The following is a 21,135-nucleotide window of genomic DNA, read 5'->3' on the forward strand; positions in this document are numbered from 1 at the left end:
CCTCTTCTAGTAACTGTCTTACTACGTTTTGTTAAATACAGTTAAATTTTTGTTGCCTTTAGCTTTGATAGACTGTTTTGTTTACAGTATAAGAAATGGTTACTATAGTTATAAATTCAACCAATCAGTTATGGTCTTTCTTCTTTCCATAATCTTAATAATATGCCAGTTATATGAATATGTGAAGAAATAGAAGAGTCAGATACTCCAACATGTAAGTAACATGGGGGTTAATTTCAGCAAGGAAAGGTGATGTTATTCTTGTATCTGTAGACTTTAAAGTTCTTTCACTTTAAAGTAGTTATATTCAATGCTGGGGACACTGTATAGCACGAATTCTAATTGGTATTAAAAATCCAGAGTTCTATATAGGGGTTAATGCTGAAGAGCAGAGAAACCGAGTGCCAGCTACAGGAGAGTTCTTTTACCTCTGCCAGTGCTCAGACCAAAAGGGCGGTCCTGTCCTCAGACTGCATCTGTCGCCACCAGACCTCAGACTGCATTGAACCTTTGTCTCTTCTGCCTTATATTCCTCTCTGCCCAGCCATATCACTCCTGTCTCCACCTCTCTAGTGCTGATTAAAGACGTGCGGCTTCCGAATACTGGGGTAAAGGTGTGTGGCACCACTGCCTGCTCCCTAGTGGTTTAGCTCTGCACTCTGATACTCAGGCAAGCTTAATTTGTTAAAATACAAGCAAAATATCACTGTAAGACTGCTCAGCCAGTAGAATGTTTGCCACACAATCAGGACCTGAGTTCGATTCCTAGGGCTTGGCAATATGTGCTTGTAATATAAGGACTGGAAAGGTAGAGAGGGGATCCTTGAGGCTTCATGACAAGTCAGTTTGGCCTACACGGTGAGTTCCAAACCAAGAGAGAAACCCCGTCTTAAAATAACAAGGTAAATGGCACTTGCTGACTGTGACCTGCAGTAACCTCTGGTTTTCATGTGAGTGTGCATATGTGTATGTATGTGCATCTCTATATGTAAGCAAAAACACAATAAAGTTACATTCTTAGTTGTCTCATGGGCATTAGTGTGTAACATAACCCAAATATGATTCATTCATATTCTTAATTACATTTCTAAAAATTTTCCGCATCTAACCATATGAATAAATGATGTTTAAAGGTATTTAATTTCTTTGTAATTGTTCACGGGCAAATTTATTTCTAGTAAATTTGATTAATGGAATGTAATTTGCATAATATAAAACTTAACTGTCTAAATATATTGTGCCTTTTTATTGTTTGTTACTTTCCAATGTACTTACAGAATTATACAGCAATTACTATAATATAGTTTTAGACTATTTCCTACAGTTCTAAATGGAACTTGGTACTCATAAATAGTAGTTATTTCTCACTCCCTTCTACCACCCTCCCACTAATGTGCTTTGTTTTCCATAGAGTCCAGACTTTTTGTATAAGCAAGTCATATAGAATACGTGTTTTGTCACTGGCTTTTTTTACTTAGCATAATGATTTGAGTTCTGTCCATGTTATATCAATTTTATTTCCACCAATACATTTCTAAATTGGTTTTTGTGTGTGTGTGTTAAAACTATTAACTCAAAGCATTCAAACAGTAAAATGGGTAGGGAAGTTCAGTGGGATGGAGATTAAAGTGGAATGTGAATTTCCTTCTTGGTAAGGTATGATGTATGTAAATGGCTATAAGGACGCTTCCTTATTATATCTTTCTTCCCAACATTGTACTTACTGGGGATATCTAGTAATTTCCACCAGACATGTTTAAGGAAGGTATTCCTGAAGACCCTGGAGAAAGTTGGAATGATCTGAGTGAAATTGGCCAGGGGACATTGAGGCAAAAGAATCAAATTGGAATTGTTTCAGACAAGGGTAATATAACAGTATATACAAATAACCTACCAGCAAAAGTTTTTGGTTTTCCAGGAATAGAAGCTGGTCCTGTATGGCTGAATTTAGATTTGGGTTGTGGAGGAAGCTGAGAAGTGAAGCTAAAGATATAATGTAATAGGATCATTAGTCACTGTTTTTGGAAGGCAAAGGGAACTGGCACAGAAGTTTAGCAGAGGAGTGAATATTGTTGAGTCAAATTTGTATTTTAAAAAGTTGGGCTTGGTTGTGTGGTCATCAACATTTTGCCTGTAACTGCTGCATCCATTTAACACAAGAAAACAGAAACTGAAAAGCCAGATAAAAGATAATGTCTTTTATATCAGGGGAACACACTGCAGAAGATGGAAGAGAAACAAGCATCTATAATCTAGAAATATTGAGATCATTGGAGTACATGTTTAAAGCAAGAGTGCTAGCAGTGATTGGGAAGAATATAAGGCTCTCCATGTAGACCAGCACTTCCCAACCTTCCTAATGTGCAACCCTTTAGTATAATTCCTCATGTTGTGGTGACTCCCAACCATAAAATTATTTTCACTGCTACTTCATAACTATAATTTTGCTACTGTTATAAATTGTAATGAAAATATCTTTGTTTTCTGATGGTCTTCGGCGATCTCTGTGAAAGGGTCATGATCCATAGGTTGAAAACTGCTGCCCAAAGGGGTTGAGAACCACTGGTGTAAAGTTGTCCCTACCTCGGAAGAAGTTCTTTGGCCACCACCCACTGCAACCAGCTAACTAACACTCAAATTCAGTGTTGTGGAATAGTTAAACTATCAATACTACAAGGAAGAAATTGTTGATCCATCCTTGTCTACCAGGAGGAATTATTGGTACCAAAGGTACTAACGTCGAAGATCTAGAGAACATTCAGATGACAATCAGGCTTTTCTACAAGCAGGAAGATATTTGGAAGCCAGGAGTGGTAGTTCCAACTTTTAATCCCAGCACTTGGGAGGCAGAGACAGGGGGATCTCTTTGAGACCAGCCAATGCTCCACAGTGAGACCCTGCCTCAATAAACAAAAAGATGAAGAAGGTATTTGGGGGCTCTCATCAACAACTCCTTTCTTCTCTGCCTGGTTGTGGCCAGGATGGTAGTAAAGCTCGGGTCTTCCCATTCTACCACTGCCACCTCCAAGACAAGATACCGCTCATCGCTTCGTCCATTGTTTTCGTTTTGTTTTCTGTTCAATAGCCTGGACCTTGCCAAATAGGCCAGGCTGTCTGCACAGTAAGCCCTGGGCTGTGCTGCCCTGCCTGGATTGTTTTACTTGGGTTTGGGGATTAAACTCGGGTCAGCAGGCTTGTAACACACGCAGACTATCTCCCTCCACCACTTTTTTTTTTCTTTTTTTTTCCTTTTGGTTTTTCGAGACAGGGTTTCTCTGTAGCTTTGGTGCCTGACCTGGAACTAGCTCTTGTAGACCAGGCTGGTCTCGAACTCACAGAGATCCGCCTGCCTCTGCCTCCCGAGTGCTGGGATTAAAGGCGTGGTCCCACCACTTTTTTTTTTTAAGACAGTTTTCAGATGTGCCTAAAATTTTCCAGCCCATTCCCACACTAAATACTGTTTGATTTTCTTCTCCTCTACTGTAGGTGCACCTTTTGGATACAGGCAGTATATATTGACAAATTTAATTTTGGTGGTTTCTTGGTGGTTTGAAAGTCCATTGCTTAGGAAGAAATTCCATCATACATCATACATATATTCATACTTATAATATGCTGGATACTTTGTTGTTTTCAAATGCTTGGCTCTACTTTTCAGCAGTATTTGAAGAACTAACTTTGGGTGCAGTGCTACAAATTGAATATAATTATAAATATATCCTAGAACATTTTGCTGTTTGTTTTCAGTTTAATTCCGTTGTTTTGTTCTTAATCTTCTTGGCTGTTCTTGTATGATGACTTCTGTTCAATCATACTCTGGACATTTGAGTGTTATTTTGTGAGACTAAACAGTCATCCCATGTAAGTGTGTACCATGTTGATTCAGATTGGAGTGGGTGTTCAGCTTCTAGCCAGGTCTTACTTCAGCAAAATGTGGCACTGGTTCATATCACTTCCTTATAAACAGTGCAGAAGAGCAACTCCCTGGACCTTAGGGTGCAGGGTAAGGGTCTAAGATAACATGCCCTTCTCTTTGGAGCCTTGTTTTTGGGAGTGAGACTCATTGGACCTCATGACTTAATTTTAATAGCATAATGAGTTGTCTTGGTTAGGGTTTTTATTGTTGTGATAACACCATTACCAAAATCAACTTGGGGAGGAAAAGGCTTACTTCATCCCACAGTATATAGCCCCTCGTCCAAGGAAGACAGGGTGGGAACTGACACAAAGGCCGTGAAGGGCTGCTGCTTACTGCTGCTCAGCTAGTTATTTGTTTTTACACTATTCGGGAGGGACTGTGGGCTCAGTGCTGGCACCATCCACAATGGACTGGGGTCTCCTATGTCAGTCACTAAGAAAATGTCCTACAGGCTTGCTGCCTTCAGGCCAATCTGATAGGAGGCGGGGGCGGGGCGGGGGTGTCCCCCATTTGAGGTTCTGTGTTCTTAATTCTGTGTTTTTAGCATATGTCAAGTGGATGTAAAAAACTAACATGTAAAGTAATGTCAGTTTTTAGGCAAATTAATCCTGGCAGCATATCTCAATTTTTCTTATGTTGCATTACTCATGAAACTGACTAGGTCTACCAGAAATCCTCAGCACCCTCCCCCCTCCTCCTACCTTTTCTCTTCCTTGATTAGGTCGTGTAAGAAATTTAAAAGTGGGCTGGAGAGATGGCTCAGAGGTTACTCTTCCAGAGGTCCTGAGTTCAATTCCCAGCAACCACATGATGGCTCACAACCATCTGTAATGAGATCTGGCGCCCTCTTCTGGTGTGTGGGAAGCAGAATGTTGTACACATAATAAATAAATAAATAAAAACATTTTTTAAAAAAAAAGAAAGAAATTTGAAAGTGTAAGTTAAAAAAAAGTGGTCATTACTTTTAAGAAGTCCATGTGCTTTTAAAAAATAAGCAAATGAAATATATGTATTTATTACAAGTACTTTTATTTGGATTTACTTTTTCCTTTTCTTTTTTCTCTTTTTTTCCTTTTCTTTTTTTCTTTTGGTTTTTCGAGACAGGGTTTCTCAGTGTAATAGCCCTACCTGGCCTCAAACTCACAGAGATCCACCTACCTCTGCTTCCTGAGTGCTGGGATTAAAGGCATGTGCCACCACTGCCAGACTCTTCTCAGTTTATTTTCCTTTTCGTTTCTTTTTTGTAGAGACAGGGTCTCACTTTGTAGCCCAGGCTGGCCTGGAACTCACTTTGTAAACTAGGTTGGACTTGAACTCACAGAGATGAGTCTGCCTTTGCCTTCCAAGTGCTGGGATTATAAGCATCTGTCACCATAGCCTGCTGAATTTTTTTTCCTTAATTTTCTTAACTTGGTCTTCCTAAGAGCAGATCCAGATATGTGAGATACCCAGCTTATTTATCCTCTGGCAGGTTTACAAGTACTTTGACGCATCAACTAAAGGTTTCCCAGCCAAAGAATAATTTTGTGCCAGTGTCCTATAGACCTCCATTTCTGGCCTTAGTGTGGTACCAGAGACTGAGAGTAAAAGGTCCCAATGATAATGGGTGTGAGCATGGAGAGTCATTCCTTTGTCTCCCTGGGCTTGGAAAAGGTATTTAATGGAGGAAGGAACTGTCACTTCCCATAGCAAAACAGGGAGAAGCAGTTCATAAGGGGGAGGAGAGTTAGTGACCTTGAGACAGATAGGAGACAGAGAAACTCGGTTACTTTTGACATTGCTATATAGTGCCATTGGCAGAACGAGAAAGATGTGGGTATGGATTAGCAGTGAGCCAGGGGAGGGGGTGATCTTTTCATTCAATTGGGTTTTAATTACTGAGGTTTTGTTCATTTAATTAATAATAGTTGTTATATTTTAATGAAACTAAATACTTTTCGACTTTCTAAAATATTTTAAAGTTAAAATGTACCCCAGAATTTACCCATATTTACATATTAGTTGTATAGTTCAGTGAATTCAGTGTGTTTATAATCATCAAACCATCACCACAGCTGACTCCATCTAGAAGAAAGTGCCTTAACACCCACCTCTAGCCCTAGACAAGTACTGAGATGCTTTCTGCTCTTTGTCTTTTTTTAGGCATCTTCTGTTAATGGAATATTGTAATATGTTAGTGTGTGATACGTATGTTTGACTTCTTTTACTGAAAATTTGTTTGTTGGGTGGCCTGTTCATGTTCCTTTCATTTTTTTTTAACATGAGTTCTATAGCAAACGACAGACAAATTATATTCTAAGGTCTTGTGAGATGTGTGGGTAAGTTATATGAAACGAGTAAATGTGGGGAAAAGTTACATATTGAAAGTGGTGAAAATTGAGCTGAAGAGACAGCTCGCTGTTAAGAGCTTTTGCAGAGGATGCATGCTTGGTTCCCAGCACTCACATGACGTCTAAGAACTATCTGTAACTCCAGTTCCAGTAGATCTGATACTTTTTTCTGGCCTCTAGGAGCTCTAGGCACACATATACATACATGCAGACAAATACTCATACACATAAAAATAAACCCATCCTTAGCCAGTGAAGTGGTGCACACACACCTTTGAATCCCAGGCAGGTGGGTCTCTGTGAGTTCCAGACCAGTATTGTCTATGTAGTGAGTTCCAGGCCAGCTAGGACTACAGAGTGAGACACTGCCTAAAAAACAAAGTTGTGAAATGTCATAAAAATGGTTGTGTTGATGTTAATTATTCCCCCACAGAAGTTGAAGTAACAGAGTCAGTAGGCAGTAGTCACTGTGATTTTTAGAGTGGGAAGGCAAGTTGGAGATTCGTTACAAATATTTGTGGTACTTACGCTGGAAAGAAAAAGAATAGCACTCGGGAGGCAGAGGCAGGCGATCTCTGTGAGTTCAAGACCAGCCTGGTCTACAAGAGCTAGTTCCAGGACAGGCTCCAAAACCACAGAGAAACCCTGTCTCGAAAAACCAAAAAAAGTAAAAGAAAAAGAATGTACTGCTGTCTGTGAATTAAGTTTGTACTATAGGAGTCATTTATGTATACACTCTTGATGGTCTTTGTTAAAGCTAAATGATAGTGCTAGCTTTAAACTACAGACAGAGGAAAAGAGGGAGGGAATGAAAAAGTTTGTGTTGCTTTTGAAAGTAGTTTGTTTAATATGGTATTGTAGGAAAATGTTTATTTAAATACTTTACCAGACATTTCTTCGTGTTATTGGCTTAATTTGTGTCAGCTTCTTGAGACATTTTTGTAAATGCATCAAAGCAAGATATGCTTTGTTCTGTTCATAAATTCCACTCAATTAGTGCACAAACGATCCTCCTAAAAATCAAGTATCTACATTTTTCACAAGGAATTACACCTGAAATGATTATTAACAACCAGTACAATCTGGATTATGGATTTTTTTGTTGTTTTTTTTTTTTTTTTTTTTTTTTTGGTTTTTCGAGACAGGGTTTCTCTGTGGTTTTGGAGCCTGTCCTGGAACTAGCTCTTGTAGACCAGGCTGGTCTCGAACTCACAGAGATCCGCCTGCCTCTGCCTCCCAAGTGCTGGGATTAAAGGCGTGCGCCACCACCGCCCGGCGTTTTTTTTTTTTTTGAAACAGGGTTTCTCTGTACTGGAGCTCACTTTGTAGACCAGACTGGCCTCAAGTCCTCTACCTCCTGAGTGCTGAGATTAAAGGCATACACCACCACAATCCAGTCAATCTGGACTATTCAGAGGAAGAACTCCAGTGTAGCATATACCTCCTGTCTGCTCACCCTTTCCCTTTTGTGAGCCTCTGCAGGAGCTTTCAAACACTGTCCCTTTCTTCTTCCCTAAAACCCACGTAAATCTCCTACAAGGTGTATGGTAAATCACTAAGGATTTGAAATGCTGATATTCAGACACACCAGTGCTTGAGAAGAGTCCCATCTGGCTGGGTGTTTATGTTTGGTAGAAAGGGAAGTGGGGGAATAGAGCCCCTCCTGCTTCTCTGCTTGATTTTTTGTTTGTTTGTTTTTGTATTTCAAGACAAGGTTTCTGTAGAGCTTTGGATCCAGTATTGGAATTCAGACCAGGCTGACCTTGAACTCACAGAGATTCCCCCACCCACCCTGTCTCTGCCTCCCGAGTCCTGGAATTAAAGGTGCCCAGTTTTCCACTTGATTTAATGGCATGATTGCATTAGAAAGTTAGTGAAGTACTGCTGAAAACATAAATCAGTTGTTGCCAAGATAGGTGTTTCCTCATAGCTCTAATCACAGAAGAGTAGTACTGTCTTGAGATCTGACTTTTGGGTTCATTTTGTGGTTGAGGTTTGAGGTTAATACTGCTTGTATTAGTATCATTTTGTTGTATAATAAGTAGTTGGGATTTTAAACAAACGCATCACTTACCATCCTCTATTTGAACCAGTACAGAAAGACCCTACTTTATAGTGCTGTGCTTAGTAACGAACGTTGCTCTTTTGTGTTTGTTTTTTTTCTTCTAGGCTGTACTCATCACCAAAGAAAAAACTCACACCAATGCAGAAATCTGTTAGTCCATTAGTTTGGTGCAGGCAAGTTTTGGATTACCCAAGTCCTGATGTGGAATGTGCTAAAAAGTCTCTTATCCACAAACTTGATCAAACTATGTCAGGTATGTCTATAATTTTACTTGTGAATTTGTTCATTTTCTTTGGCCTGATTGCATATATGTACATAGAATGTGCATATTTAGGCAGGCAATTCTTGCTCAATAGCTTTTATGAATCTGACTGTATACCTTCATGAAGGCTGCATTCATGCCATAGAGGTTTTTAAAACTCTTAGTCTCACTGTGGCAGATTATATCCATGAGATTATGAATTTTAATCTTTTTAATAATAACCTAAACCAGTTTCTAAAATGAAAAAATGTTAGTCTTGTGTCATCTTAAATTATCCCATATACCACACTTGGTAAATAGATTGTGCTGAAAAATATACATGGAGACCTAAGAGGCATCACCTCCTCACTCAAGACTATGATTGGTCCCTGGCTCTTCAGATCCCTTATACTCATTTCCTTTCCATTCAGATATTTTTCTTTAAAGATTGTATTTATTTGTATACAGTGTCTACTTGCATGTATGACTGCAGGCCAAGAGAGGGCACTGTGGAAGAGCAACCAGTGCATTTAACTTCTGAGCCATCTCTACTGCCCTATTTCTTTTCTTTTTTGTACTTGATATTTTAAATTGCCTTTATATTCTTTTAACAGAATTCACAAAGCTTACAAAATGGTGTTCATGGCTATTTGTGCTATTTAGTGTAACATACCAGTGTGGGTAGGGAAAGTATTGTATTTCTTTGCATTTCTCTCAGTCCCTTTTAAGTGGTTTTTTTTTAAAAGTTTATTTATTTCTGTTTATGAGTACTCTAAAATGCATGTATGTCTGCGTGAGAGAGGGGGCATCAGATCCCATTATAGATGGTTGGGAGCCACCATGTGGCTGCTGGAATTGAACTCAGAACCTCTGGAAGACCAGCCAGTGCTCTTTATCACTAAGCCATCGCTCCAGCCTTTCAGTCTCTTAAAACTCACTGTTGATGAAATACGAAGCATGATGAGTAATTCTGAATAAGCTTTCTTTACATTTTTGGTATGAATTTGTATGTGGTATTCATGAGGGTGTGTGTACATATGTATCTTGGTATAGGTATATGTATGTATGTGTATATGCATGTGGAAGCCAATGATTGACATTCAGTTGGCTTAGTTAGGGTATCTTTTGTTGTGATAAAGCACCATGATCAAAAACAACCTTGGGAGGAAAGGTTTTATTTCAGCTTTATAGTTCCCCATCACTGAGGGAAGAAGTCAGGGCAGGAACTTGGAGGCAGGAGTTGATGTAGAGACCATGAAGAAGTACTGGTGGCTGGCTTGTTCAGCCTTCTTTCTTACAGCACCTAGGAAAACCATTCCAGGGGTAGCATCATCCACAGTGAGATGGGCCCTCCCACACCAATCAAGAAAATGCATCTCAAGCCATTCTGATAGGGGCACTTTGTTAAAGGAAGTTCCAATTCCAGATAACTTCAGCTTATATCAAGTTGACATAAAAACTAGCCAGTGCATGTGTCTTCCTTATTTGCTGTCCACCTTAGATTTTGAGACAGGGTTTCTTACTGAATCTTGGAACTCACTGATGCAGCTATGTTAACTGGCCATGGAACTCTAAGTAATTCCCTTTCTCTACCTGCTCCTGCACTGAGTTTACAAATGTGTATGTAGTGCTGTGCTCAGGATTTTATGTGAGTGCTGGGGATCTGAACTCAGGACCTTGTGCTTGTAGACACTTAAAAATTAAAGAACTAATCTGTGTGTGTGTGAGCATTTTGCCTGTATATGTGCATATGTATGGCCCACAGAGACCAGAAAAGGGCATCAGATTCTCTGGAACTGAAATTACAAATGGTTTTGAGCCACCCTGTGGGTGCTAGGAATTGAACCAGGGTTGTCTGCAAGAGTACTCTTCTTAGCCACTGAGCCATTCCTGCAGCTTGCAGCTCACTTGTTTTTAGTTTCTATTTGCATTACAGCTGTGTAGTTAAAATTTTCTGCTTTGGCTTTATTATAGACATGTGTTCTTAGGTTAGAGTTTAAGCTGAAAGCGATCAAGAACGCAGAAGGAAGACTAGGTAAACAGTTAAGCTGGAATGCTATAAGTAATGGTTATTATGTGCAAATAACTTAAGGAGGTAATAACAGAGCTGCTGATTCTGAGTCTTTTCATCTCTGTAAGAAACTCTTTGAAAAGACAAATAGCCTGTATATGAGTTTCAAAAGGTTTTGTCTCAGTATGAATTCTTTTAGAATTATACTCTGGAACTTGATTTTTATTATATTCAGTCTGTGATTGAGTGAAATAAATTGTTATAAATCTGTAGATAGCCAGGCAGTGGTGGAGCATGCCTTTAATTCCAGCACTCGGGAAGCAGAGGCAGGTGGATCTCTGTGAATTTGAGGCCAGCCTGGTCTACAAGAGTCAGTTCTAGGACAGGTTCCAAAGATATAGAGAAACCCTGTCGGAAAGAAAAAAATACTGTAGATAATGTGAAACAACTAAATTTTAGTCAGATGATATTAGACATTCCTTAAGAGTATTCTAGGAGGATGAGGTGATGAGCCGGTGGGTAAGAACATGTTCTGCAGCAAGCGTGAGGACTTGAGGTCAGATTCCCAGTACTCTTGTAAAAGTACCCGAAGTCAGAGTTGAGAGATGGAGATAGGAGGATTTCTGGGGTTTGTTTGTTGGCTGCCAGCATACTGTTGGGTTCAATGAGAGACTCCGTCTAAAGGGAATAAGTCAGTAAGCCCTCCATGCTCGCGCTCTCTCTCTCTCTCTCTCTCTCTCTCTCTCTCTCTCTCTCTCTCTCTCTCTCTCTCTCACACACACACACACACACTCAGAACACCCTAGACTTATCGGATGAAAACAAAGCTACTATATCGCAAAAATAGCAATTTTGAATGAAGGATTCTTTATTATAACAAGGGTGTGAAAGACTGTACAAGAGCTGGGAGGTGTTTAGGGATCATGATTGCATAGCAAGCCCTTACCTACCAAGCCATCATGTCCCCAGCTTCTCCATATTGAAGCATAGACAGCTTTGTCAAAATATGATTGTACAAAAAAGGTATAACAAACTCATTAGGGAAGCCAGCAAAGACCCCTTCTGAAATAGGAGTCTTAATCTATAAGGCAAGGTAGGCTTTAAAAAAATTCTTTATAGGGCTGAAGAGATGGCTTAGTGGTTAAGAGCATTGCCTGCTTGCTCTTCCAAAGGTCCTGAGTTCAATTCCCGGCAACCACATGGTGGCTCATAACCATCTGTGATGAGGTCTGGTGCCCTCTTCTGGCCTGCAGACATACACACAGACAGAATATTGTATACATAATAAATGAATAAATATTTAAAACACACACACACAAATTCTTTATAGCCAGCTCCAAGACGGAGAGAATGTTAGTTTCTGAGACTGACCTGGAAGAAGCTAGGAGGGATTTTTCAGGTATGAATTGTTATGCCCAGATCAGAGTCCCCCCAAAACCAACTAGGAGATTGAGTCCTGTATGTAAAAGCAAAGAGCCTTTATTCTTACACAAGTTTGCAAATTCGGACTCTCTGTGTGCCCGACGTATTGGAGTGATCTGAGAGCCCCAGCTCAGTTTGGGTTGAGTTTTTATAGTAGCAAAGATGAGGATGAGAGATTTATAAGGTTCAGGATCCATGCTTCACTAACATTTGTCTTGGGGATATCCTGGAAAAAAAAATGATGGGTGTGTGCTGGCAGGTGATCCTATCTACAATGGTTGGAACGTTAGGAATTTCCTCTTAATGGTCTGTTCCTGGGTGGTGCCTGGGTAGTCTCAGTTTGTGGTCTTTCTTAGAACCATATGTTGCCTTAGGTTAAGCTGCTTGAGACTCAGGCTTCTGTTGATCTTGTCATGCCTGGGTCTTAATTACATTTCCCCCTTCACAAGTACCAGTGACAGTACCCAGTCATGGGTCTTGCTTGCCCGTGGATTTAAGGAGATAGTATTGGGACCTAAGAGCCATTAGCTAACAGATTTTTACAGTGCAGTGGCCATCCTATCAGACCCTATAGCTCTGATCTTTGCATATAACCAAATTGTAATTATAATCCTGAATGTCCTCTTTAGTTCTGCATAAAGAACCAAGGTGTCTTCTTATTGTAGAACCATTTTAGTTAATCCATTTACTGATAACTTTGGGCCTACTTTTTTTTTTTTTTTTTTTTTGGTATGTCAGTGGGCATTATAGGTAGCCATTTTTTGTCACCCATGCTAGGGAGTTCCCCCTTGTCTCAACATTTCAACCTATTTTGGGCAGGGAGCATGGGACAACGTGTACTTTTCTGTAACTACTTTGGGCTGAAATTGTGGCATTGTTATCAGGGCCCAAGAAGACTGAAAGGCTAGCCAAAGGATAAGGAAGGAATTCGGACAATGGGGCACTCATCAGAAGCATCTGGTTCACAGACTCTGTTGAAGAATCAGGGAGCATTCACATCAGCTGGACTGGTCCACATCAGCTTTCAGCAAGTCCAGGATTCATAGTCATTTGGAGCAGGTTGTAGTCAGCAACTGATGCTTAGATGTGTTTGTCAGCCAAGTGGAAACCTGTTGAGACAAGTTTAAACTAGGAACAGAAGTTAAAATTTATGTACTTAAAGGAAAATAATTTGAAACTTTCAGGTCCAAATTGAAATCCATATCATAGATAAAAGCAGATAATGGGTATCTGTAAACAGCAGGAATAGACTCATACCTTTGAGTCCTAGCTAAAACTACAGATTGTGGTTAGAAGCATGTATATTTTTCTACTGTCCAGAGACTCAGTTATAGATTGGACAGAGATGTCTTTGGCCTGATGAGAAACACCTTCAAGTTCATATTTAGATGGCAACCAGAATAAATCTAAAATCTTGAGCTTGTGACCCAAACAGTAAGTAGTCATTGTTCGATTTGCTTATCAGAACTATGCCATAGAAGGGGAAAGAAATTAGAAACATTTTCCATATCTTAACCTGTATTTACATCTTAAATCATTTTTAGACTCTTAAAGCTTATGAGTATTTATATTTTAAAATATGTTTTTAATTAAGAGATCTAGTAGCTTTAGAAAAAGCAAGGCTTGATTTCTGCATATATAAAATGAGCTAACAAGCTGGCTATAGCCTTGTGGAAAGACCTTGATACTTGCTGCTAAGTTGACAAAGTTATAGCTAGCCTAGCCATCAATACTGTCAGAGATCCAAGGATAAATAAATTATACCTGAGTACGGACCAAGCAGCTTCCGAATGGACCAGAGTCCATATACAGTTAGCCATATCCAAGTCTCCATAGCTTGGAGACAGAAGTACCAGAACATCAGTCTTAAGAGTTTTAGCCAGGCCCATAAGGTTTTTTTTTTTTTCCTTTGGAAGAGGGACATGGAAAAGACTGACCTTACTTTGTCTAGAAAAAAGTGGTGGAATCAATTCTTCAATGTCCTGCTGTTTGTCCACAGTCTGGACCCGGTCCTGGCAGCAGGTGTTGCACTGGGGCATCTCGCCCAGTGGTCGGCATCATCGTAATCCAGGTGGAGACATCATGGTGTCCCATAATCTTCTCTGGAAACCTTGGGTCACTGCTAGGATCTTGGAGTCTCTGTCTAATATTATAAGCTTTTTAACCATTATTTTAAATGCCATATTCTGCAGATATCTGAAGTATGAGGGCTGCCTAGATATGTCTGATGAGACAAACTTTGTTTCTTGTTACTTGTTTTAAATTTGACTTTGAAAACATATACAGGGTAGGCCTAAATAAGGCTTATCCCTGTAATTAATTTTATCAATACTTTAAGGATGACTGACTAACTTGTATTTCCTAACAGTCTATCATGAGTTAGCAGCTTTCATAAGACTAAGTTTTCTCAGGTGTAGCCCACAAAATTACCTGCTAACAAACCACATAGAAATTTCTGTAGAAGACAGGCACTGAGCAGGAAGACAGCATGCCCCACCTTTGCAAACAAACAAATCTGGGTGTCACCAAAGCTGGTTTTCACAAAAGGGATTAGGTGAGGAGAATGGGTGAATCCAGAATTCAGGGATGATTAGTAACTTTATGTAATGTTTTGGCATGTCAGGTGCTTCCCCTTGAATGCTGGGTTGGGCCACCTGTTCCTGGAGTACAGCTTTGTGAGGTTCTACCTGTCTCTTTTTGTGATTTTGATATGCATATTATCATTGTCCTTTCCTATGGAATTTTCTAACTATGTCTGTAAAAACTAGAAACCTTATGAAGATCAACCCTTATTCTTCCTCTCTTTGTACCCCCTTTTGCTTCATTTTTTTCCCCTTACATGAAAAATATAAAAGATGCAGAGGTAATGTGCTTGAGTTAATTTTTTTTTTTTTTTTTTACCCTCAGATCCTCGCCTGCCATAGACATCTAATTCTGAGCCTTGAGGGGGTACTGATGCTGGTGCCCAAGACCCCCCCCCCCCCACAGGAACTACCACACCCGACACCAGCTACTTTTTCCTAAGCTGCTTCTTGCTATTCTTTACCACTGTAGGCTACTCATTCCCTGCACACATGTTACATTTTAAAGATCTCCTCTCCCCAGCCCTTGTCTGTATGTTCTCTACTATTTACCTTAATGTTTGTAAATATTGAAAAAGATGGAAGAACTGTCTATTTAAGGATTGATTTTTCTTGTTTATCATTTGCTGTCTTAGACTCAGACTGACTGGTCTTGAATTGGTAGAGATCCTCCTCCCACTCCTGCCAGTCCTCTTCCTCTGACTAGCTGGCCCCACTTCATAGCTCTGTGTGTGTGTGTGTGTGTGTGTGTGTGTGTGTGTGTGTGTGTGTGTGTTCCAATGAGTTCCATTATGTTTGTTGACAGGAGTGTGGATGCCTTACTAGTAGCTATCACTGAAGAGCCCCCTCATCCTCTCTTCTGTCCGTGACAGGATGTTGACTGCTGAATCTCAGGCAAAGCTCTTGTAGGCAGTCATAGCCGCTGCAAGTTCAAGAGTGCAGCAGCCATGTTATTCATGGGAGCCGTCTCTTCCACATCCCCCTGCTTCCAGCGCTACCATGACTCCTAAGCTCTGGAGGGAGTGATGGAGATATCCGATTTGTGACTTAGCACTCAACAGTCACTCATTTTGAACATTTGGACCAGTTACAAGTCTAGTTATTGTTGACTACTGTGCAATGGTTCTTTAGCAAATCTGACAGCAGCACTAACCTACAGACATGAACACAATGATAGAAAAGGTGATTTAATGGATACATTGTGTCCTGACTTCATGGATCTTTACTAAGAAAACTTTTTGAAATGTTAACCTTTTTCCCAGTTACTAAATTTGATTTTCTCCCTTTTCATTAATGCAGCTCTCAAGAGGCAAAATTTATACAATAATCCTTTCAACTCTATGAGTTATACAAGTCCTTATAGCCCAAATGCCAGTAGCCCTTACAGCAGCGGCTTCAACTCTCCATCCTCAACACCAGTGCGACCTCCTATAGTCAAGCAGCTTATACTTCCTGGGAATTCAGGTAAGGAATAACTTTACCTAATGGGCCTAGCTCAGAAAGGAACCATTCCATCACAGGGTTGGGTCCATTTTATTTAGGAAACTCTGAAGCAGTGAGAGAGAATCTCTTTGTACTGTTTTCTGCTCATTCCTATAATGAGCGCTATGAATCCAAAGGTAAGTCAGTGACTGTGAATTGTGTTCATGTCATTTTCTTCGGAGTATACCTAAGTCTGGTTTTTAATTTAGTATTTAAAAAACAGAACCACAAACTTGATTCTTTTAACCAATAAAACCTTATTTATAGCCTGTTGGGGTTGTAAAATCTACAGACCTGTTTTTAAAGAGTATTAGTAAGCTTTGATACTATAGTTAAATCATAGCATATGATTTAATATGATTAATGTGCATATGGCCCATTTATGCCAAAAACAGGTGCTGTAATAGACGTGAGGAGGACAGACTGCCATGGCCTGGGCAATTCTTCTTGGTCTGCTACAGACATTTCTTGAGTAGCTTAGTCTTCTCAATAACTCACCACGTCACTCTTAATGCCGTCTTTTCTAACTCTAAGTGCAGCTTTCCTCTAAACTGGGTGCTATATAATTTTGTGTGTGTGTGTGTGTGTGTGTGTGTATACAGTGCACAGGGAGTCCAAAAGTTGACATCAGGTGTCTCTTTCATTTTCTGCCTTAGTTTTGAGATGGGTCGGGCCAGTGGGCTCCAGAAACACCTACCTATCAGTCCCTTGTGCTAGTTTTCAGACTCTGCTGCCTCTAAATGGTATATTTAGCAATAGGGGCTGACCTTTAACCTCTAAGAGCCAACAAAGGGCAACAGCAATAGTCTATATTGTATCTGGCTTTTTGTTAGTCTTTGGTTCCTGTGGGGAGCACTGTTAGCCCAATTGGCATAACTTAATTTAAGCTATCTTGCCTATCTCCATGTATGTATATACATATACGTAAGTCATGTATGTAATTTTAGATAAATATAATAGGATTCCTTGAGGCTTATCAAACAACCTTGGTGTTGTCTGCCCCCCTCTTTCTTCTGTGTTGCTGTCCTTCCCCATTCCAAGTTGGAACCCTTTCTCCCCATTTTTCTTTCTCTCTGTGTCATTTGTTATTTCCATCTCTCCAGCTCCCCCAACCCATGGTTCTTTCATACTTTGCTGGGTTTTTTTTTTTTTCAGTGACTCTTATGTTTCTATACTCACATCTGAAGATTTGAATGGCAAATGAGAAAATGTGGCATTTGTCTTTCAGAATCTGGGTTACCTCACTCAATATAATCTTTTCTAGGGATATACACACACACACACCCCACATTTTCATTATTCATTCATCAGTTGAAGGACATTTGGGTTTAATATCCTGGCTCTTTTGTATAGGGCAGCAATGGACATGGCCGTGCAGATTTCTGCAGAGTAAGATTAAAGATGTTAAATCCTTTGGACTTAGGCCAAGGAATGATATGGCTGGCTCATATGATAGATTTATTTTTAGCTTTTTAAGGATTCTCCTTACCGATTTTCTTTTTTTTCATACTGATTTTCAAAGTGGCTACACCCACTGATTTATATTCCCACCAACTGTAGAATGAGGATTTCTCTTTCTCCACAGTCTTGCTGACATTCGTTATAAGTTTTATTGATCTTAGTCTTTCTGAATAGGGTAAGATAAAATCTCAAACATGTTTTAAATTTGTCTTTCCCTAAATGCTAAAGATAATGAACACTATTTGAGATATTGTTTAGCCATTTTGATTCATTCTATTGTGAACATTCTGTTCAGATGCTTAGCCTATGTTTTAATTGGGTCATTTGTGTCCTTCATTCTGGTTTTTTGAATTCTTTGTATGTCCTGGATATTTAATCTTCTGTCATGTATGTGGCTGGCAAAGATTCTCTCCTATTTTGTGGGGTTCTTCTTGTCTTGTTTTTCTTAGCTGTGCAGAACCTTTTTAATTTCTTTTGTTAAGATTTGTTTGCTTGTTTTTGTTTTCTTAAATAGGCTCTCTATGTAGCCCTAGCTGTCCTGGACCTCACTGCGTAGACTAAGCTGGCCTCGAACTCACAGAGATCCACTTGCTTCTGCCTCCCAAGAGCTGGGATTAAGGGCATGTATCACAATGCCCAGCCTACTTCATAGTTTTATAAGGTCCCACTTGTCAATTGTTGGCCTTAAATACTGGACAAAAGGGTCCTATACAGAAAGTTCTTTACTACACTTATATTTTGTAGGGTATTGCCTGTGTTTTCTTCTAGTAGTTTTAGTGTTTCAGGTTTCAAATTAAGGTCTCTGATCTATCTCAAGGGTTTCTCTGTGGTTTTGGAGCCTGTCCTGGAACTAGCTCTTGTAGACCAGGCTGGTCTCGAACTCACAGAGATCCGCCTGCCTCTGCCTCCCGAGTGCTGGGATTAAAGGCGTGCGCCACCACCGCCCGGCTTTCTCAAGGTAATTTTTGTGTGAGATGATAGAATACAGCTCCTATTTTCATTCTTCTGTGTGGACATCTTGTTTTCCCAGCACTACTTGTAAAAGATGCTGTCCTTTCTCCAGTGTGTGTGTGTGTGTGTGTGTGTGTGTGTGTGTGTGTGTGTGTGTGTGTTTCCCTCTTTCTTCAAATGTCAGATAGCTGTAGTTATGAGTACTCATTTTTGAGTCTTCTATTTTATTCTGTTGGTCTGTACATCTGGTTTGTACCATATTTTTATTATTTGTATTATAGCTCTGTACCACACTTTGAATTCTGAAATGCAATCCATTCATTATTATTCTTTTTTCATGATTTATTTGACTATCCAGGATCGTCTTTGGTGCTATGTGAATTTTAGGATGGTTTCCTATTTCTGTGAAGAATGTTATAGGTATTTTGATTGGGATTGTATCATTGGGTCTGTAAATTGATTTTAGTAGGATAGCGATTTTCACCATATTAATTTTACTGATTCATGAACACAGTGTCTTTCCATTTTCTAGTGTTTTTCTCAATTTCATTTGGAAATATGCACTTTTTTTGTTGTAGAAGTCTCTCGCCTCTTTGGTTAGGTTTATTTCAAGATATTTTATTGTTTTAATGCTAATATAAATGGGAGTGTGTTCATGACCTCTTAATATATTTGTTGTTGGTGTATAAAAAGGCTACTGCTTTTTTAAATTGATTTTGTACCTTGTCACTTTGCTGAAATTGTTAATTGTAGAAGTTTTCTTCTACATTTCTATATTTTTTGAGATCTCTTAGATTCAATATCATATTGCCTGCAAATAGGGATTTTTGACTTCTTTTCTTATTTGTATCACTTTAATTTCCTTCTCTTGCCTTATTTCTCTGGCTAGTGCTTCCACCACTATATTGAAAAGGAGGGAGGATAAGTGGACAGCCCTGTCTCATTCCTGATTTTGATGGGATTGCTTCGTTTGTCTCCATTTATGATAATGTTGGATTCACGTTTGTCATATATATTCCTTATTTAGGAGGTATGTCCCTTCCATTCCTACATTCTCTAGGACTTTTTTCTGCATCTATTGAGATGATCATGTGATTTTTTTTTTTTACTTTTAAGTCCATTTATATGACTTAATGTTCATTGACTTATATATATGTTAAGCCATCTCCTTGAATTTCTGAATAAAGCCAATATGATCATTGTGATGATCTTTTTGATATGTGCCTATATTTGGTTTGCTAGTATTTTATTGAGTTTAGCATCTGTGTTCATCAGGGATATTGATTGGTCTGTACTTTTTGGTTTTTTGTTGTATCTTTTATTTGAGTATTCAAGTAATACTGGCTTCATAGAACAAGTTTGGAGGGATCCTTAGGTATTCATTTTAGTTCTTTGAAAGTTTGGTAGAATTGATTTCATTTGGACCTGGACCTTGTTTTCATTCAGAAAGCCCTTTATTACTATTTCAGTCTCCTCCTTTCTTATGGGTCTGTTTAAGTTGTTGGTCTCTTCTTGGTTTAACTTTGGTAGTTTGGGTGAATCAAGGAATAATCTTATTTTTTTCTGGATTTTCCACCTTAATGGAGTACATGTTCTTTTAAAGTGTTACCTTATAATAATCTATATTTCTTTGGTGTCATAATGTCTCCCTGTTCATTTTTGATTTTGTTAATTTGACTGCTCCCTCTCCCTCAGTCTATTCCTCCATCTTCTCTCCTTCTCCCTTCCTCGATCCCTCCATCTTTTTTTCTCTCTGATTAGTTGAACCAACGGAGTCTTGATATGTCTTCTAAAAGAATCAGCTCTTAGATTAATTGATCTTGTGTATTGTTTTCTTTGTTTCTATTTCTTTGATTTTTATTATTTCTTGCCACCTCTTGGGTTTGAGTTGCTTCCCAGTTGTTTAGGTAACATTATTAGGATATTTATTTATTCTCTTTAATGTAGAGGCTTAAGGTTATAAACTTGCCTCTTAGGACTGCTTTTAATGTATCACAGAGCTTTTGTTGTATTATGCTTTCATTTTTATTTAATTCCAGGAATATTTTGATTTCTTTCTTGATTTTTTTTTTTCCTTTGACCCATTCATCATGCAGTAAGAAGTTGTTTATGCCATGGACTTCTCCCTCCCTCCCTCCCTCCCTCCCTCCCTCCCTCCCTCCCTCCCTCCCTCCCTCCCAGTTTCATCTAATTAGGATTCTATATGTTCCCTGTATCAGTATGGATATATCTTTCTTGGTTTTGGAAAGTTCTCTGTGATCTTATTAAATCTGATTTATGTCATTGACCCTGAGATTCTTCTCCCTCATCTATAGTTCAAAGATTTGGTCTTTTGATGGTGTTTTCCTGCATGTTCCTTTGCTTGTAAAATGTTTCTTATATTCTGTGCTTATTTCATCTAGAATCCTCTTCTTTAAGTCCTGATATTCTATCTTCTGCCTTATTTCATTTCTATTTGTAAGGCTTTAACCAGAGTTTTCTAATTGGAATGTAGTTTTCAATTCCATCTTCATTTTAACTTGTGTTCTCTTTAATGTCTCTATCTTTGTCATTTCATACAGCCATGTACTTTATTTTCTTCTCTTATTGTTATCCTCTTGGAGGTCAATGAAGTGTTGTCTTTTTTTAAATTCTTGTAATCCTTTGATAAAGTTTATGATTAATTATTCTA

General features: G+C 39.0%; 1 protein-coding gene across 3 annotated transcripts in view; it reads left to right on the top strand.

Moving 5' to 3' along the window:
* Positions 1–21,135, top strand: part of Slain2 (SLAIN motif family member 2) — a 62,671-nt gene that overhangs the window by 16,742 nt on the left and 24,794 nt on the right. For 2 of the 3 annotated variants that reach the window (XM_057772158.1, XM_057772159.1), the window contains exons 2-3: positions 8,419–8,567; positions 15,870–16,034. In XM_057772158.1, the coding sequence (XP_057628141.1) occupies positions 8,419–8,567; positions 15,870–16,034 (314 nt within the window). The remainder of the gene's footprint in view (positions 1–8,418; positions 8,568–15,869; positions 16,035–21,135) is intronic. The other variant, XM_057772161.1, reaches the window with a different exon arrangement.

This window comes from Chionomys nivalis, chromosome 6, assembly GCF_950005125.1.
Source record: "Chionomys nivalis chromosome 6, mChiNiv1.1, whole genome shotgun sequence".
NCBI classification, from domain to species: Eukaryota; Metazoa; Chordata; class Mammalia; order Rodentia; family Cricetidae; genus Chionomys; species Chionomys nivalis.